This window comes from Lithobates pipiens, unplaced genomic scaffold (assembly GCF_037356315.1).
Source record: "Lithobates pipiens isolate NorthernLeopardFrog02 unplaced genomic scaffold, aLitPip1_a1.2 Scaffold_16, whole genome shotgun sequence".
Lineage (NCBI taxonomy): Eukaryota > Metazoa > Chordata > Amphibia > Anura > Ranidae > Lithobates > Lithobates pipiens.
Window position 1 is genome coordinate 375,020,626 of NW_027507748.1, and position 21,286 is coordinate 375,041,911.

The 21,286-nt window shown below is 41.0% G+C and overlaps 1 protein-coding gene across 7 annotated transcripts in view; it reads left to right on the forward strand.

The window, feature by feature from the left end:
- The window catches only part of ULK2 (unc-51 like autophagy activating kinase 2), a 164,539-nt gene that overhangs the window by 83,264 nt on the left and 59,989 nt on the right, over positions 1 to 21,286 (forward strand). For all 7 annotated transcript variants that reach the window (XM_077482145.1, XM_077482146.1, XM_077482147.1 and 4 more), the window contains exons 8-10: positions 4,889 to 4,990; positions 9,798 to 9,856; positions 10,149 to 10,231. In XM_077482145.1, the coding sequence (XP_077338271.1) occupies positions 4,889 to 4,990; positions 9,798 to 9,856; positions 10,149 to 10,231 (244 nt within the window). The remainder of the gene's footprint in view (positions 1 to 4,888; positions 4,991 to 9,797; positions 9,857 to 10,148; positions 10,232 to 21,286) is intronic.

Below are 21,286 nucleotides of genomic sequence, written 5' to 3' on the forward strand. Positions count from 1 at the left end.
AGTGCAGTGATGGCGAACCTTGGCACCCCAGATGTTTTGGAACTACATTTCCCATGATGCTCTTGCACTCTGCAGTGTAGTTGAGCATCATGGGAAATGTAGTTCCAAAACATCTGGAGTGCCAAGGTTCGCCATCACTGCTCTAGTGCAACACTGCTGTGATGCAAATGTGCAAAAAAAAAAAAAAAACAATAAATAGTGCCATCATTATATGCAAAAATCTTGGTTCTAATGTGATAATATCAATATAAATATCATGCATATGTGAAACGCAGTGCCAGCATATAAACAAACACAAAACACTGATATCCTTCTCGTGATACCCTCTAGTGGATACTAGAGTAAGTGCTGGTGCACAAAGTCCATATATCATAAAGTTAATAAAAATAATAAAAGTATGTGACAGGTGCTCTTCAAAAAACTGTGCTTCTTAGAGGTGCCCCATAAGAAATACACTCACTGGAACCATTCACCCCACACAACGGTATTTCGCCTTCACAGTATTTGCCACAGTGTAGTAAACAGAAAAAAACTGGTCCTGCTTCAGCTGGTTGCTTCCGTGTTTGCGGTGTAAGGTATAAAATGATCTTCTTCAGCTCCCTTTAGTACTCCTGCCGCCTCCTCCCTGCTCCGTCTCACGCTCCGCTTCCACCGATAGACCCGCACAGCTCCGGCCAAAACCTCATACGAGCAAAATGCCGGAAGTGGGAGTAAATACCTGTATTAGAGAGGTATCTGCTGTCCCCTTCCCCTGAAAGATGCCAAATGTGACACCTGAGGGGGGAAGGAATCCAGGCAGCGGAAGTTCCATTTTTGGGTGGAACTCCTTTAACAACGATAATAGGAGGGGGAGAAATGGGGGTCAAGAAGGTGCCCTCCAGTTAACCAAGTGATATCCAGACATGGTAAGAGTCAGCCTGAAAGGTTTCTAAGGGTTGCTCCACAAATGAGAAGGAGAAAGTTGGGGGATTAGGAAGTTAGAAGAGAAGCACCTAATGACACATGCAGAGGGGATGGAGGTTAAGTGAGGAGAGCCTGGAAAGCGTATATGCTCGCTAACATGTCCATGTAGTGCGAGTTGTGTGAGGATGCACACTGTCGTCCGCTACTAGCGTCTCCTTTGCCATTATGTCATTAAGAACCTGGGCCCATTCCAAGAGCGATGGGGGAGAGTCTGACTTCCAGTGACGTGAAATGGCCATTCTAGCGAATCTAAAACGTTTTATATAAGGAATTGTCTTTCCCCTGCTCTTGTGAGGTCAGTTTTTAAAATGCTATTTTAAACATCATAATATTTTATCAGTTTACATGCTCAATTTGTGTGCATTTATAAATTGTGATATTGGGGAATTCAGCTCAGTTGTAGAAACATTTGAGTCCATGCTAGTCCAAACTATGGTTTGTAAGGCTTGCTAGCCCACGATTATTAAACAAACTTAAAATAAAGTCTACAAAACAGTTGCCCACGCAGGAGATTTTCACCAGCAAAATCGGATGACAGAAAAAAATGCTGCGCCACCTGGCTCTCTCCTCAGCAGTGCCTCTGCTTAGCCTTCAACCTTGGTTATCCTGTGGTCTCTCAGACAATCTTGCCTAGCTCTCCTGGTTATCTCAGCCTTTAGTTACAGCACCCTCCTGCACAGTTTCCTTCCTGGCCTCTCAATAGGGGATCGCCAGGCATCCGGGGGCTCTCTTCTCTGGGACTTACAGATTCCCTCAGTCCCTTGGATTCATTTTGTCCCCTCAGCTCTCCCAGTTCTCCAAATTTGCTGCTACTGAGTATTCACACTTAAGCCTGGTACACAGTAATAGTGTTTTTAAAAACTGTCGGCTCTGGTCGGAAATGCTGTACTACAGGAGCTGTTGCATCCTTGCCCCCAAGCAAACATTCTGGTCAACGCTCTCAGACATTGGCTGAGAGCACTGATCAAGAGCTGGTCGGCTGCTGGTTTACCAGCATGCTCGTTCAACAGAAGCCAGCCTGGCTCGCATACACACATGCCGAATGTCGGACAGTTTTTATTTTACTGGCCATGGTTTCCTGACATTTTGGTCTGTGTGTACTCAGCATTACACAACTTGCAGGTCTCCAGTAGGACCTGGACACAGAATTGAAGGCTACCCAAGACTCTTTGAAGCCTTTGGACTCTGTACCCTGATGGGGGATTAAAAAAATAAAAATAAAGGAAGAATGTCTTTGCTCGTGAGAACTTACAATCTATAAAATATCTTCCATTGAAATTAAATATAAGGAATCCTGATTATATTCATGGAAATAAGAACCTTTCCACAGGCTGGTAATCACTCACTTTATATGTGTAATAAGACACTATAGTGTGTGTAATGTTATGAAACATTATAGTAGGCTTAAAGAGAACCATATTCAGGAAGGAATCTAATTAAAAAAACAAAACAAATCCCAGATTCTCCAAGGCCTTTTCACCTAACATGCACATTCTGGCCAGTCCGTGGCAAGCAAACTTTCCATAAACTGTAGGTCCAGCGTGTCTGTTATGAAGTGGTAGAGATCAATCTTCAATTTGTTAGTGTTTTTGTATTTATTCTTTCAGTTTTGTTTTATTCTTTGCAGCTGTCCTGCTGTTAATTTTTCTGGACTGCAGTCTTATCTTAGCCTCTCAAAGCTTTAATTAACCTGAAGACTCTTTAAGCATCTCGCTCCAGCTAATATCAGCAGGAGGGAGCCTGACCCATAACTTGTGTCCTGGTTATTTCATCATTGTTACTTACTTTCCAGCAGACTGTCGTCTGTTCTTTACAGTGTTGTCGCCAGTCGTGTTTTGCTCAATTTACAATCCACCTACTTTCAGCATCTTGATTACCTTCCATTTCTCCTGAAGTGTCTCCTACAGATATCATGTTTATTTACTTTCCCTTTATCCAGTGTAGGTAAGCTCTTCATCGATGGATGGTATTCAGTATAATGCCGTGTACATGTGACTGGACTTTCTGACAGACTAGGTCCGACGGTCTTCCCGACTGACTTTTCAGCGGTGTTCCAACGGACTTCCGAATGAACTTGGCCACACACAAACGGACTAAGTCCTTTCGAAAGTCTGTTCGTTTTGAACATGATGACGTAAGACGGGACTAAAAAAGGAAGTTCAATAGCCAGTAGCCAATAGCTTCCTTTGCGTCATTTGGTCCGTCGGACCAGCATACAGACAAACGATTTTCCAGATAGGAATTGAGTCCGTCGGACAGATTTGAAACATGTTCTATTTCTAGGTCCATCGGATTTTTAAAATGAAATATGATTGGATTAGCCCACATGATCAGATTGTTGAATGGACTGAGTCCATCGGACCTAGTCTGGTCGTGTGTATGCGGCATTAGAAGTCCTGTGTTGCATGCTTTCATATGGTTCTTTGACCACTGCAGCTATGCATAGTTCGTGCTATGTATCCAATGATCACATGCATATTTCACAAGTTCTGCTTTGCTGTATATATTTGAGTCCTTCCTGATTCAGGAATTTTCTTCCTCCCAGTATACACATCACAACAGATGCCTAAAGGCCAGACTCCAGTCGGCTGTAAAAAAATGAGGCAGTAACCCTCCACTGCACTGCAAGGGTTAAAGGCTCATTTTGTCTAGGGGGTAAAGAATAAGCAGCAACCATTTTCCTCACTCTTCCAGCAGTCTGTGCTCTCCAGAGCTCCTGTATACGGGCAGGCCCTCACTGTCCACCATTACAATGCAGGACCACTAGTTCTGCATTGTAAATGATGATGTTGGAGAGGCTCCAACTGGTCCAGTGGAGGAGAGGATCAGCTTTGCTTTTCAAAACTGGTTTCAGTTTTTGCAAACTGTTTCATGATAAACCGTCTACACTGCTTACAATGCTAGCCATATAACTATATGATCATTCCACTCAACAACTTTCTCAGTGAAAGAACACACTTTTACTAAATGGGTAGTTTGACTGCACACAATGTAGCACTATATATGAACATATTTCTGATGATATAGATTTAAAAACCAGCACCAGACCAAACATTTTATTTCATTTTGTATAGCATAAGGAAGAAATTTTCTGTTGGGGCACCAATCTCCTGTGGGTTTACAGACAGAAATAAATGCCTAACCAGAGATTTTGAATTCTTCACCACTGTATCCCAAACAGTTTTGGCTTGAGTTGGACGTTAAAGCCTAAGTGCGGACAAAATAAAACAAATATCAGCACATGGGGCCCAACTTAGTCATTAGGATGTGTTTCTTGTGCTGATGCTTCTTCTTTAAAACTGATGTCTGTTTCCTGTCATTTTAAACACTTTGTTTGGGCCAAGCTGGTCTAAACAAACTATTTCCTTCACTAACTGCCACGGCTGCTCTCAGATCTGTATATACAGTATGTAGCTTCAGCTGGGTGCTGGATTCTGGCTGTGAGACAGAGAATTCCTGTATTACACACAGAACAAAACTGAGACCGGATGAGAAGCACTCAACCATTCATAGGCAGCTTTGTATTCTATGAATTAATACAAAGCTTCCTCTGATTGGCTAAGATGGAGAGGTGGGCTAATGACCTCAGCCCCCCACCACTGGAGGATGGATAATAGAATTAAGAGGCTGTCAAAGGCCTTTAAGAGAGCCCAACTATGCCTACCCTTTCTGCCTAGTTCCTCCATTCATAGAGCAAATAATTGGCAAATTAAAAAAAAAAAAAAAGATTTATAAAAAGCATATATTTATGTATTGAAATTTGTATTTACTGAACTTCACAACTACTTTAAATCAAAATATAGATGTTTTTCGAGAAGCTATCTGTAATCCACATTGTACTGATTGTGGACTGTTTAGACATGATGCCCTATGTGGGCTGTAGTTCTGTTTGATTACAAACACGGTGATCTGTTTGGCTTTTCAGGCTCCAGAGGTTATCATGTCACAACACTATGATGCAAAAGCAGATCTTTGGAGCATAGGAACCGTCATTTATCAGTGCCTAGTTGGCAAGCCACCATTCCAGGTAACCATCTCTTGTGCATTTACATTTACTGTCTTGTTTACTTCCTGTACTGGTCACTGTTTATTGCAGGAAATTGTGTGGGTTCTTTGTTGTTCTTTGTTGCAAAAATTAATCCGGTATGGCTCAAGTAGATAAATCTCTTTTAAATGTTTGGTGGTGGGATTTTTTTTTATGCGAGATGCATAGGGCTTAAATATAAATATGTTGGCATGAAAGAGACAAGAGCTTACAAATACATGCAGCTTACACATTTACCCAAGCCATGTCGTACAGAAGGCCTTTTTTCTTTTTTTTTTTAATATAGGTGTACATTTTTTATATCACAGTGTTTGATCAGGTGTGTGTATATATATATATATATATATATATATATATATATATATATATATGTGTGTGTGTGTGTGTGTGTGTGTGTGTGTGTGTGTATATATATATATATATATATATATATATATATATATATATATATATATACACACACACCCACACCCCAATAAGTGAGATGTATGACTACATAGGATGTGCAAATGATGGAATAGGGACACACTGTGTGATCATAGCGTTCCATTTTTTTAAAATGTTGTATTCACTAGTTTTTGTCAGATTCCACACCTCTCCTCCCCATGATAGTATCTATTGATGGAGGAAGCTTTGCCACATGCATGTTAATTTAGAGTTATGCTGTAGCTGGTCAGTACTGTGGAATGTACACTTTCATTAGGTGTGCTGTCAAAAATTGCAGTATCCACCAGCTTTTCTTTATGGAAATGCAGAACTGATTTCCCGGCCAGTGCAGTGTAATAAACCAAAATCACGTAGGATGTAAGGTTGTGTGTGTGTGCGTATATGGGGGATACTTATGCTGGAATTCATATACAGCTTTCCATGTAATTCACATTTCTATGTTTGGAGAAGAATCCTTTGATTGCACACACATAATCAATAGAGGTGAGCTTTGGCATCCCCTGAACTCTGCTTAGTGAACAATCTACAGTGAGAGAGAAAAGTATTTGATCCCCTGCTGATTTTGTAAGTTTACCCACTGACAAAGAAATGATCAGTCTATAATTTTAATGGTAGGTTTATTTTAACAGTGAGAGACAAAATAACAAAAAATATCCAGAAAAACGCATTTGAACATGCATTTCAATATACATTGATTTGCATTTTAATGAGTGAGTGTATTTTGTGAGTGAAATAAGTAATTTGATCCCTTCGAAAAACATGACTTAGTACTTGGTGGCAAAACCTGAAGTCAGAAATTTCTTGTAGTTGGTCACCAGGTTTGCACACATCTCAGGAGGGATTTTGTCCTACTCCTCTTTGCAAATCCTCTCTAAGTCATTAAGGATTCGAGGCTGACATTTGGTAACTTGAACTTTCAGGTCCCTCCACATATTTTCTATGGGATTAAGGTCTGGAGACTGGCTAGGCAACTCCAGGACCTCTGTGCTTCTTCTTAAGCCACTCCTTTGTTGCCTTGGCTGTGTGTTTTGGGTCATTGTCATGCTGGAATACACATCCACGACCCATTTTCAATGCCCTGGCTGAGGGAAAGAGGTTCTCACCCAAGATTTGACGGTACATGGCCTATCCATCGTCCCTTTGATGAGGTACACAAAAGGATGTACCCGTATCTCGTTTCATGCATGAGATACTGTGGCCATGCACACCCGCTGCACAGCCATCCTCGATCGCTCCTCAGAGAGGCAGAATAGGGATCTGCCAATGTAAACAAAGCAGATCTGACAGGGAAGTACCGTGAGATCGTCTGTTCCTAGTGATCGGGAACAGCGATCTCTCTGTACTCCCAATCAGTCCACTCCCCCCAAAGTTAGAAACACCTCCCTAGGATACACTGAAGCCCTTCATCGCCCTCTAGTGTTAACCCCTTTTCTGCCAGTGTCATTTATACAGTGACCAGTAGATATTTTTAGCTCTGATCACTGTAATAATGTCACGGGTTCCAAAAAAGTGTCCAATCTGTCTGCTGCAATGTTGCAGTCAAGCTAAAAATTGCTGATTGCGGCCATTACTAGTTTAAAAAAAAAAAAAAAAAAAGCATAAATTTATTCCCTTTTTTTTCTTAGGCACTATAATTTTTGCACAATCAGTCATTGTGATTTTTTTTTTTCTTTAACCAAACATATGTAGCAGAATATACACATTGACCTAAACTGATGAATAGTTTAAAAATGTGTTATATATATACCGTATATACTCGAGTATAAGCCGAGATTTTCAGCCTCTTTTTTGAGGCTGAAAGTGCCCCCCTCGGCTTATACTCGAGTCATCGCTGTCTGCCTGCCCGATCAGCGTGTCGAGCAGACAGACAGCGGACATTCTACCCTTCAAACGCCGCGCCTCCGCCTCCGCCTTCGCCTGTGATAGGCGGAACACTGAATTTCCCAGCAGCCTGTGTTCCGCCTATCACGGACATCGTCTCATCCTCGTACTACGGACGAGGATGAGACGATGTCCGTGATAGGCGGAACACAGGCTGCTGGGAAATTCAGTGTTCCGCCTATCACAGGCGAAGGCGGAGGCGCGGCTTTTGAATTTTAGAATGGCCGCCGAGGCGCCGACGAAGAGCGGCGATCCTGGCAAGGCACGGGACGGAGGCAAGGCAAGGCACGGCACGGGACGGGACGGAGGCAAGGCACGACACGGGACGGAGGCAAGGAGGCAAGGCACGGCACGGGACGGAGGCAAGGAGGCAAGGCACGGCACGGGACGGAGGCAAGGAGGCAAGGCACGGGACGGAGGCTCGGGACACAGGCTCGGGACACAGGTAGGCTGGACACACACACACACACACACACACACACACACACACACACACACACACACACACACACACACGGACACACACACACAGGGATGGATGGATGGAGACACACACACACAGGGATGGATGGATACACACACACACAGGGATGGATGGATGGATGGAGACACACACACACAGGGATGGATGGATGGAGACACACACACACAGGGATGGATGGATGGATGGATGGAGACACACACACACAGGGATGGATGGATGGATGGACACACACACACACAGGGATGGATGGATGGATGGACACACACACACACAGGGATGGATGGATGGATGGACACACACACACACAGGGATGGATGGACGGACACACAGGGATGGACGGACACACAGGGATGGACGGACACACAGGGATGGACGGACACACACACAGGGATGGACAGGCATGTCTCACCCTCGGCTTATACACGAGTCAATAAGTTTGCCAGTTTTTTTGGGGGTAAATTGGGGGCCTCGGCTTATATTCGGGTCGGCCTATACTCGAGTATATACGGTATATAAAATGTGTGTGTATGTATAAATTTATTTTTTTCAAAATTGCCGCTCTTTTTTTTGTTTATAGCCCAAAAAATTAAAACCGCTGAGGTGATCAAATACCACCAAAAGAAAGCTCTATTTGTGGGAGAAAAAAAAGGACATCAATTTTATTTGAGTACAGCGATGCATGCCTGCATAATTGTCAGTTAAAGTTACACAGTGCCGTATAACAAAAATGGCCTGATCATAAAGGGGTTAAAACCTTCCAGTCATTAAGTGGTTAAAATGCAAATCAATTTATAACTTTTTTTAAATGAATTTTTCTGGATATTTTTGTTATTCTGTCTCTCGCTGTTAAAATAAACCTACCATTAAAATTATAGACTGATCATTTCTTTACCAGTGGGCAAAATCAGCAGGGGATCAAATACTTTTCCCCCCTCACTCTATTCACAGTACACATGTTGTCAGAAGATATGAGCTTCGGTGTCCTCCAAACTTAGTGCAAACTTAAGGTGTAGTTACCCAATCATAGCATTACTTGTATCTGTTGGTCAAGAGATTTGCTAAGTATATAGCTAGTAGGGCTGAAACAACTAATCGATTATGAAATTAATCGATTACTATTTTCATAATCGATTAATCGGCCAGTAACATGATGTTAAAAAAAAACTAAAATGAGCCCTTTATAGTACAAAAAAGAGCAAATAATCACTACTGTAAATATTACTTTTACTGTTCTACAGTAAAAAAAAATGAACCCCTTACAGTAGTGATTATCTGCTTTTTTTTCTACTATAAAGGTATAATTTTAGTTTTTTTAACCCCATTATGTTACTAAACGTCTTAGGCCTGGTTCACATCTATGTGTTTATTGGGGCTTTTTGCAGAAATGCACTACAGTTCATTTACATGGTTTCCTATGGGACATATTCACATCTGAAAGGGTCAGGGACTTTTAAACGCAAAATGGTGCTTCTTTGATTCAATATACTTCAATGGAGAAGCTGCAGAAAAGCATGTAATGCGTTTTTGCAGCAATTTGTGTTTTTGTATCTGCCCACAAAAAAAAAAGATCAAAAGCAAACTGCATAGGTGTGTACCGAGCCTTATTCTGGCCACACAGATCAATTTTTCAGATGAGAATATTCAGACAAAAAATCTTTGTACATTCGCTGAATGAAAGAATTTTCACTTGTTTTTAACATTCTGTTTTTGAAATGAATGTAATTTTTGAACGAAAACCACATACATTGTCTGAAAATTCTTTTGACTAAGAAGTTTTCTATTCTTTCCAAATTTTCCCGTCACTGTGGTTAAAAATGAACGTCAATTTGACCCACTTGTTTTTTTTAAGGTTATTAACCGATTAATCGAAACAATAATCGGCCAAATAATCGATTATGAAAATAATCGTTACTTGCAGCCCTAATAGCTAGTTTACAAAACTTTCCTTCAGCGTTTTTTTTTTTTTTTCCCTAACAGGCAAATAGTCCCCAGGATCTGCGATTGTTCTATGAGAAGAATAAGAACCTTGTTCCAAGGTAATTTTTAATAGCCACACTTTTTTTTTTTTTATAGGTCCTATGTATTGTGGGCTATAGTTGTGCACCAGGTGTTGTTCTAATGTAATAGTGAATTTTCTGCAATGATATTATTGCCCTCGGGTACCAAAATATGAGCCCTGTATGTGTCGCAGCATATCTATTAGGGTGTTTTTACATTCATTGTGGTTTTTGCTATTTTTATGAACCAACTTTGTGCTTGCACCTTCATGCTAAGCAAACTTTGTGCTTTGGACACTTACTCAGATTATGTTTGTATGACATCTTACAGTGTTCCTGGGGAAACGTCTCCATATCTGTCTGACTTGCTGCTGGGACTACTTCAGAGAAACCAAAAAGACAGGCTTGACTTTGGTAAGTTTAGTTGTTACAGATGCATTTTATTCTTTATGCAACCTATGTGTATAAAGAGACACTGTTACCTTGCCCATTGAGGCCTGTATAGTAGAAGTACAGCTGATTAGGTGGAAGCAGGATAGGCTTCCCTGAGGAGAAATATTAAACTCCGTTTTGGAAAGACTGAGTTTAAAGAGGAACTCCAGGCTCCTTCAGAAAAAATTAAAAGTCAGCCGCTACAAATACCCTGTCGCAGCATTCCATGCTTGTTGCCGTGGACTTCCTGCGCATCGCAAGACCGTCCATTCCTCTTCCATTTCTTCTCAGGCGGACCATGCAGGAATGAGGACTTTTGGCGGACGAGCCATCACACCATACGCTTGTTTTGTTTTTACATTGTGTAAGTGTTTTTAACCGCTGTTCCAATAAACCCCCTTGTGATACTGCACTTAGGTGGTGCTACTTCTTGTCTCACAGAGCTGGCTCAACTCTGATGATAGCAGCCCCACAATGCTTCACAACTTATGCCCCGGCTTCAGAGACTGTATTTACCATCTCAGCAGTTATTGCTGTATGTTTGCCTGAACTATCGTTTGCATACACTCCATGCGCTTGATTTTATGACTTTCGCTACAAATACTGTAGCTGCTGACTTTTAATATTAGGACACATACCTGTCCAGGAATACAGCGGTGTCCTCACCCGAGCTGATGTTTCATTTGGCTGTTGTGTGCACCTGCTGCCGCCATCTCCACTATGGTAAACCACAAGGCTTCCGTGCCGGTTCCCTACTGCGCATGCGCTCTGTGAACAGGCCAGCTCCGGGGGAAGGAGGAGGGGGGGTTGAACTTGCAGCTGAATTTGCCGCAGCAAACTCAGCCAGAAGTGGGGGACTGGTACCTGTCAAAACCATAGTTAAATTGTTTGTTAGGTTGGAAAAAGACAAGTCTATCAAGTCCAACCTATGTGTGTGATTATATGTCAGTATTACATTGTATACCCTGTATGTTGTGGTCGTTCAGGTGCTTCTCTAATAGTTTCTTGAAACTATAAATGCCCCCCGCTGAGACCACTGCCCGTGGAAGGGAATTCCACATCCTTGCCGCTCTTACAGTAAAGATTCCGCTACGTAATTTAAGGTTAAACCTATTTTCTTCTAATTTTGATGAGTGGCCGTGAGTCTTGTTAAACTCCCTTCTGCAAAAAAAGTTTTATTCCTATTGTGGGGTCACCAGTATGGTATTTGTATATTGAAATCATATCCCGTCAATCAACTGCCTCTTCTCCAAAGAGAATAAGTTCAGTGCTTGCAACCTTTCCTCATAACTAATATCCACCAGACCCTTTATTAGCTTTGTTGCCTTCTTTGTACTCGCTCCATTTCCAGTACATCCTTTTTGAGGACTGATGCAACTGGACAGCATACTCTAGGTGCGGCCGGACCAGAGTCTTGTAGAGCGGGAGAATTATCGCTTTATCTCTGGAGTTGATCTCCTTTTTAATGCATGCCAATATTCTGTTTGCTTTGTTAGCAGCAGCTTGGCATTGCATGCCATTGCTGAGCCTATCATCTACTAGGACCCCCAGGTCCTTTTCCATCCTATATTCCCCCAGAGGTTCTCCCCCCAGTGTGTTGATTGCATTCATATTTTTGCCACCCAAATACATTGAGGTCAGACCTGCAGAGTCCTGAACTCAACCTGATAGAATACCTTTGGGATGAGCCGAGACTGCAAGCCAGGCCTTCTCATTCACATCAGTGCCTGACCTCACAAATGCACGTCTGGAAGAATGGTCAAACATTCCCATAGAGACACTCCTACACTTTGTGGACAGCCTTCCCAGAAGAGTTAAAGCTGTTATAGCTGCAAAATGTGGGCCAACTTAATATTGAACCCTATGGACTAAGACTGGGATGCCATCTGAGAGACAGAAATTGCTAATTGCTCAAGGACCCCTGGCAAACTCTGAAGGAACCCTGGTTGAGAAACCCTTATCCAGAGAGTTCAGGTTTAGATTGGGTTGGGAGGCTGGGAAGCGTTGGCGTTACATATATATATATATATATATATATATATATATATATATATATATATATATATATATATATATATATATATATATGTGTATGTGTGTGTGTGTGTGTGAATATGTACATTAGCAAATAGTGATAAATTCAAGGCACTCGCATGTTTAATTCAACATAGTTTGGTTTGTCTAAATCTCTGACCATACACATGCTTTTTACGTATATGAGTAAAGATCACATACAGTATGCCTCAAGTCATTTGCTATAGTCAATGGAGGATGAACTGATCCTGTGACCCAATCTTCCAGGTTATATATCATTCATCTAAAGAACCATTTTATTGTTTTTCTTGGTAATAGAGCAGTACTCTTATGACCTATTTGCACTGACAAAGCAGGCTGGTATTGCTGTCCTCCAGATGTGCTGCATGTCTTGTCTCTTACGTTAAATTATGTACAGAAAGTGCAAAATCACACCTATGACATCATCCGGTTTCGAAAAACAAAAACTTATGAGCTCAGCATGAACAAGGAATTTTGGCAAATATTAAATAAAAAGCAGATTGTAAAATATTAGCGAAGCTCAGTCTTTGTCATAATATGTGAATATTATTAAAAGCATACTCTTGCCCGTTCTCTTTCTGATAATTGCTGTTTGAACAAACAAGCCCATTCTATTGAAAGCAGTTGAACTGGTGTTTTGACGCAAGAGGTTGTAATCTAAATAAGCATTGTAGAGCAAGGTGTTATTGGTGCACTGCCACATTTCTAAGGTTTAAATCTAAAATGCTTTTATCCCCATGAGAACATTCTGTTCCCAAAGCCTATATTGTCCTTTCGGGAGACTCGGGGGCGTAGAAGGCTACTCAGCACAGTTGGTGTCGCAATTCTCTCCTATGACAACAGAGCTGACAGCTAAGCAAGCAGCCATGCACACCTCGACTTGGCTTTTTTTCAATGAGTTAATTATTAGTCAGCTTTAAAGTCGTCTGCCAAGACTTGATAAACCAAATATTGTGTTTACATGTCTGAAAATAGACTGATTTCACTAAAAAGAGAAAAGACGTTTTTATTGTTATGTTATCCTCTCCAGACCCGAGACATGTTTTTAGAATTAAGAGGGGTTTTTCAGGACACCATGCAAGGAGCAAAGAAACAAATGCAATATGCAGTCACCATAACAACCAGTCAGAATTCACCCTTCTGAAGCCAGACCAATGCAAGATGAATTTTGGTTGCTTGCTGTTAGTACTGCAATTTGCACTTAGTGCTTTGCTTCTTCCAGCGATCTTTCTGGTGCTCAGTATAAAATGATAAATTAGAGGTGACTCTACAAGGTGGCATACAGCTTGTGGGGCTTAACCTCTTATAAGCCAGCACATTTTTAAAAGTGCTGCAATTTCTGGCATTTTTTTATTTTTTATTTTTTTAAACCCCTTTACATCTGAATTTTCTTTTGTAGAAATCAAAAAGCTGTGAATTATCACATTTGTATTTGAAAGCAATATGTTTTAGGAATTTCTCTTCAAGCATAAGACATCTAATTTTAAATATTTTTAACAAAATTGATTATAAGCTTAAGAGACGTAGAAAACTAAAATTTATACTCAACTAGGTGGCTGCAGCATCGATCCCTCGCTGGCTCTGCAGTAAGAACTGAGCGATCAAACACCTCTGATCATTCAGTTTTACCCCCTTCACTCTGAGCAGAAGACCAGAAGAGAAGGGCTGGCTCAGGCTCTCGGATTGCTGAAAGGATGAGCCAGGTGCTGGTCCAGAGTTCTGGGTGGATCCTGACCATATGGTCAGGATCTTTTCAGAGCCTGGACCAGCTCTGGCATTAGCCTACAGGGGGCTTCAGCCTGCTAACTGCTGAAAACTGGTCACAGGAGTGCAGAACAAACTGCATTCCTGTGATCTATAGGCCAAGCATAGCCAAAAGGGCTTCGGCTAAACTTCTCCTTTTAATAAGGAGACTTTTTTTTATTTTTATTTTTTTTGCACCTAATGCATTGTATAGGAAGCTTTGATACTATTATGTTTTTTAGAAGAGTATTGAAATAGAAACATTTACAAAAAAGTTCTTTGGGAACAATACATAATTGTGTGTACTTGTATGTATGTTCATCTCTTCTCTGATGGGTCATTTTAACCTAAGATACACATTTAATTTTGGTTACTTTCCAAAACAGCTTGTTGACTGTGGCTAGCTTCTAGACTGCTAGATAAGGATGTACCGTATATCATAGGTGTCTTCATGCCTTTTTCATTACCTCCTTGTGGGCAAGGGGCCACAAACTTTTGGAACTCTAAAGCCCCGTACACACGAGAGGACTTATGTCCGACAGACTTCCAAAGGAGTTCCGCCGGAGTTCCGCCGGAGTTCTGACAGACTTTTCGGCCGAACGGACTTGGCCACACACGATCACACTAAACTCCGACGGATTCGAACGTGATGACGTACGACCCGACTCGAATAAGGAAGTTCATAGCCAGTAGCCAATAGCTGCCCTAGCGTCAGTTTTAGTCCGTCGGAGTAGCATACACACGAGCGGATTTTTCGAAGGGGACCGGGTCCAGCGGAGTTCCGTCGGGAAAATTTGAAGCATGCTTCATTTCTAAAGTCCGTCAGACTTTTGTGAAGCTAAAGTCCGTTGCAGCCCACACACGATCGGATAGTCTGACGGACTCGGTCTGACGGACTTTGGATGTTGAAAAGTCCGCTCGTGTGTACGGGGCTTAAAAGGACTTTGCTTACCTGAAGGTATGAGTGATCTATGCTGGGTTGAGTTTGCAGGAGAAATTTACAAACCTTGAACCATTTTTGATGTCTGTGGAAGATGAATCTTGTTTTTTTTTTCTAGCCTTTTTCATAGCTAATAGGCAATAGGAGAAACATTTCAGAATATACCAGCTGGGAAAAGATCTTTTCATGCAGCTTTAAAGACCGCATTGAAAGTGGTATACTTAAAAGTGTATCTACAGCCAAAACATTTTTGTTTTGGATAGAGTAGAAAAGGGTTAAAAACAGGTGTGTGTGTGTGTGTGTGTGTGTGTGTGTGTGTGTGTGTATGAACTGTATAAAAAAAATAAATAAATGCCTAGAGATGCACTTAAAATCTGAACCTTAGAAAAACAAAGTCCTATCTTGCAGCGGGGCTGTGCCTGCACTGCAAAGGGTTTATTGTTTCTAGAGGGACCACAGCTCCATGCTGCTAGACTAATCACTGCAGCCTTTTTTCCCCTATTCTCTAGCGGTTGTTCTAAGGTCTGCATTGATACTGATGCAGGGCTCGTAGCCCAGCATTGGACGTGAGGATGCCGAGGGACCATTCACTGGCATGGCATAGGGCAGGGCTGTGTGCCGAGGGAGTTAGAGGATCAGGTAGGTAAAAGTGTGTTTCCATCCCCCAGACCAAATACGCAGTTAATCCTTTGGTCTTTAAAACGTAACTCATCTTTTGTTGAGAAAAAAAACATTCCCCTCTGGGTGATCTATGCAAGGATTTTAACAAACTTTGTTGCAGGTTCCTGCCTTTTTGTTATTCTAAGAAGTCACTGTCTGTAACTCTGTGCCGAGTGAGTCTAATGGGAGTAGTTTCATAATTATCAATGAGCTGCAGCAGCTGTAGAGCTGTAATGAGGAAAGCTGCTGGGCCTGCATACCTTTAGCCGTGATTTTCTATTCGGAGTATCTCACCAAGAATACAATTTTTGTTGCAGGGGATGCCAAAAATCTGACTTGTATCTTAGTGTAGACTTTTGTGAAAATCGGTGAGCTAATCACACAAGCAGAAAATCGTGTTTCTGGGGGAAGTTCTTTGTACAAAACACCTCCAGGTTAGCCATATTGCATTTTAACAGAAAATTACAGTGGCTTCAGATTGGAAAAGGAAGGTAATTTGCCCCCCGTATCACCTGAAATACCTGGCTGATCCTGGCAGTTTCTACCCTCCCCTCTGTAAACTGACCACGGATCCCCATGGCTGCTGAGCCCTGACACTGTGGTCAGCTTATGTGCCTCCGTCTTCCGCAGCTCTCCCGTCTTCCTGTGAGCTAGTAACAGCGCCCACCCCCCTTTCTGCTGTTGGAATAACGTACATATTTATACTATCAGTGCTGTTTTTTAATGCAGTGTGCCCCTGTGTGTGTTACGTCAGATTAGGATCGGAGATAGCCAGCCGGTCATGTGAGTGATAATCAGCACTCAGAAATTAGGTATGATCGTCTTTTTTTTTTTTTTTTTTTTTTTTAAATCACACATACAGGGGCACACTGCATTAAGAGACAGCACTCATTGTACAAATATGTACATGTGGCTTAAAAAAACTTTTTAACCATCTTTAAAAGCAGGCATGACAGTGCACCTTCTATTACCTTCCCTTGTAAAAGAAAAAAAAGTTTAGTTTGTTTTTTGTTTTTTAAACTGAGGACTTTACTTTTTTCTGTTTCAAAATTCATCCCTGACTCTTCTGATAGGGCTCTAGGCTGTAACTACTGGTATGTCTGATAGGGTTTTCATACCTCTGTAACTTTCATCTCAAAGGTAGTTTTTTCCACTGCCAGTGTCTACAGGCTTTGCAAATGAGTTTTGGCATCCATTTGAGATGCTTCTGAGTTTTTTCAGCATTCATTGACATTTGCAGGCACCTCCTTCTGACCTGCATTTTATGTTCCCATAGACTTGTTTGCATCAGAATGACTTCTCTCCTTATACAAAAGCCTGTCGGCACAGGCCCTAGAGATTTCCAAACTATATACAGTCATTTTATTCAAAATGATCTGCTATTGCTACCTGCTGTGTGACCAGACTTTTGAGCCCCACAGCAGTTACAGTGTCTGCTATGGCTATAGTTACCCCCTTGAGGGAGCCCATATTGAAACTGTAAGATTTATTGGCATTTTCTGATGGAAAAACAGATCCACCAGATATCATAACGGATTACAAAAGTTGACATAAAGAAAACCCCTCAATTACACATTGTATAAATGCAGCAATCTGGAACAAAAGACAGTCAATCAGTCTTTCAAGGTAGGCGAGGGTTACACCCCATCATCGTACACTAAACAGCATTGTTCAGGCTTAAGGAAGGTGAGGAAACAAACTAGCAATGACAAATTGGACTAAAACCAGGTACACACTGCCATTGCCTGAGGACGCTGATCAGGAGTCAGTCGGGACGTAAAGCATATAACCCTAGACGTAAAGAAATGCTGGTAGGTTAATTAACTGTCTAAATTGGTCCTAGTTTGTATATGTATGAATGTGAGTTAGGGACCTTAGATTGCAAGTTCCTTGAGGGCAGAGACTAATATAAATGTACAATATATATGTGACACGCTGCATAAATTAATGGGGCTATAGAAGTACCTGTAATATTAACGTACTGGGTTGACTAACAGTCAAGCTAGCACTTGGCAGATCTAGAAAGGGGATGGAGAAGGAAGGAAAAAAAAAGGACAGAAAGAGACAGGAGAACCCATGACCAAGGACTCCAAATCCAAGATTTGAGAGGGTGTCAAAAGGATAGGCTGACGTTTCAAGTTGGTGAGACGTCAATCCAGGTAAGCCATTTTGCACAAATTTCAAGTATCTATCTGCCCTTTAGACATTTTAAGTTGAAAGGGGTGGGGATCAGGTTAATGGTTCTTCAGCTTGCCATACATGTTAAGATTTCTCTGATTTAGCCCCATGGGCTGGACATAAATCACATGACTCCCCTCTACCATGCTAAACCGTGTGGGTGCACAAATCTGCAGTGCCAGCTATTGTATTCACGTGAGAATTTTCTGCCCTGTTCCTTCAACAAAAGTTGATTTAAAAATTTACTTTGTTGAGCTGAGCGGTGCCAACAAGCCACCTAGGAAATGGATTTCAAGCAATTCAGATGGAAATGCCCAAAATTCGAGGGTGTATGGTCACTTTTAGTCCCAAAGTCAGGTGTGCCAAGAAACGGCTTTTCTGAATAATTGAGGTGATTGTAGCCGTATTGGTACACCTGTAACAAAAACCAACCGATCACTGTCCGTGATACTGTTTTTCTTGTTTTTTTTGTTTTTTTGCACTAAAATCCAAATTTTCAGGATAAGCTTTTGGGGTGTACCCTTTTCTTCAATGTCCAAGCAGTATTTAGTACTGATTGGACCTTAAAGAGGGGGACATACCCTGAATGCTTATCCTGAAAATGTGGATGTTTGTGCAAATTAAAGGAAAAAACTCAATCATGGACAGTAATCAATTGTTTTTTAGCTAATAATGTAGAGTTGGGTACCTTGTAGTGTCTGCTCTTGAGCAGGCCTTTTACTTTTCTGACTTTGGGATTGTTGGTTTACTGTCCTGAATCATAAAGTTTAGACTGCACAAAGTCTATTTATATAATTATAATTTGAGACACACCATAGGCACTTAAACTGGGTGTGAGCATCTTGTTAAACAATAATTGTGTGTAATTTGTTTGTTGTCTGCTGAGACATTAATTTCCGTAACTACAACCTATGTTTACATTGTTTACAATGCTAATATGTTTAGGTTTCAGGCATGTTGGCATCAATAGACACAGAACAGAAATGGGAATTCTTTAAAGTGACTGTATTTAAAATTACTGCAAAGTATATTCCCATGGGCAATAAGTGTAAAAGGCTAAAAATAAAACCTATGTGGGTCACGGCCAAAGTTAGAAGGGCTATAAATAATAATAAAAAAAAAGCTTTTAAAAAATATAAAAATGAAGGAACGCTATCATCGTTTAAATGTTACAAAGAATATAACAGCATATGTAAAAAGGAAATCAAGGATGCAAAAATTCAAAACGAATGACAGATTGCAAAAGATAGTAGGACAAACCCCCAAAAAATTGTTCAAATATATGAATATTAAAAAGGTCAGGTCTGAGCATGTAGGCCCTTTACAAAATAATCTACAATGGGTGACTGGGGATAAAGAGAAGGCAAATTTAATAAATACTTTTTTCAGCTTTGTGTATACAAAGGAGCATGGGGGAGCTCATGTCCATAATGGCTCAAAAAGGATATGCTCCAGATATATTTAGACAGAATGAAGGTGGATAAACCACCTGGACCAGATGTCATCCACCCACGGATCCTAAAAGAATTGAGCTCTGTCATTTCAAGGCCATGGTTTCTAATTTTTAGGGACTCGTTAATAACTGAAATGGTAGCACTGTATTGGCGCAGGGCCAATGTGGTGCCCCTATTTAAAAATGGATCAAAATCTTTACCAAGGAACTATAGACCTGTTAGTTTAACTTCTGTAGCCTGATTTCTTTTTATGAGGAGGCATGTAAAACCTTGGACAGAGGGATGGATGTGGATGTGGTATACCTGGACTTTGCAAAACAATTTGACACAGTTCCCCACACATGGCTCATGTGCAAGGTAAAGTCTACAGGCTTGAAACGATCAATTTGTAAATGGATAGAAAACTGGCTAAAAAACAGAATTCAGAGAGTAGTGGTTTATGACTCTTATGCCCTGTACACACTTTCCGAGTGAAAATGTGCGATCGGAACATGTTGTCGCAAAATCCGATCGTGTGTGGGCTCCATCAGACTTTTTCCATCGGAATTTCCGACACACAAAGTTTGAGAGCAGGATCTAAAATTTTCCGATAACAAAATCCGATCGTTTAAATTCCGATCGTGTGTAGACAATTCCAACGGACAAAGTGCCACGCATGCTCAGAATAAATTACCAGACAAAAGCTATTGGCTACTGGCCCATTTATAGTCCCGTCGTACGTGTTCTACGTCACCGCATTCTGAACGATCGGATTTTCCAACAACTTTGTGCGACCGTGTGTATGCAAGACAAGTTTGGGCCAAAATCCGACAGATTTTGTTGTCAGAATGTCCGACCGTGTGTACAGGGCATTATTCTGAATGGTCTAAGGCAGGGGTCTCCAAACTTTTAAGGTCCACATTGTAGATTTTACAAGTATTCGGGGGCCAAAAAAAAAAAAAATCAGTTATGTATAAAATACATATCCCCATCTTGGGTGTCCCCATCAGCAGTGTCTCCAGCAATATCCCCATCAGCGGTGTGTCTCCAGCAATATCCCCATCAGCGGTGTGTCTCCAGCAATATCTCCATCAGCGGTGTGTCTCCAGCAATATCCCCATCAGCGGTGTGTCTCCAGCAATTTCTCCATCAGTGTCCCCATCAGTGGTGTCCCCATCAGCAGTGTCTCCAGCAATATCCCCATCAGCGTTGTCTCCTGCAATGTACCCATCAGTAGGGATGCAACGGATCAAAAAACTCATGGATCGGATAATTTTTCGGATCAGCAAATAATAATTGAATTTGCAAAAACTTGTTAAAATTCCACCACCATATAGTCCCCACTGTAATATCCACAATCTCCCCCACTGTAATATCCATGCCATCTCCCCCACTGTAATGGACATCTCCCCCACTGTAATATTGGCTGGGTGTTGCAGAGTATGGCTGGGTATCACCGAGTATTGGCAGAGTATTGGCATGGTATGGCAGAGTATTTCACCTCTAAATATGGAAAGGTTTCTTCACTGTAAGAGCTGTAAAAATGTGGAATAGACTCCCTCCAGAGGTGATTCTGGAAAGCACAGTCTATTGCTTTAAAAAAGGCCTGAATTCTTTCCTAAATGTACAGAATATAACGGGGTACTAACATTTTATAGGTAAAGTTGATCCAGGGAAAATTCGATTGCCTCTCGGGGGATCAGGAATGAATATTTTCCCCTGCCGTAGAAAATTGGAGCATGCTTTGCTGTTTTTTTTTTTTTTTTTTTTTTTGCCTTCCTCTGGATCAACTGTGGGAATAGGTTTGTGTATATTTGATTGTATTGAATTATATATATATATATATATATATATATATATATATATATATATATATATATATATATATATATATATATATATATATATATATATATATATATAATGTAATTATTTATTTTTTGGCTGAACTTGATGGACTTGTGTCTTTTTTTTTTCAACCTGACTAACTATGTAATTATTGGAAGCGCCTGTGTTGCCATAACATCA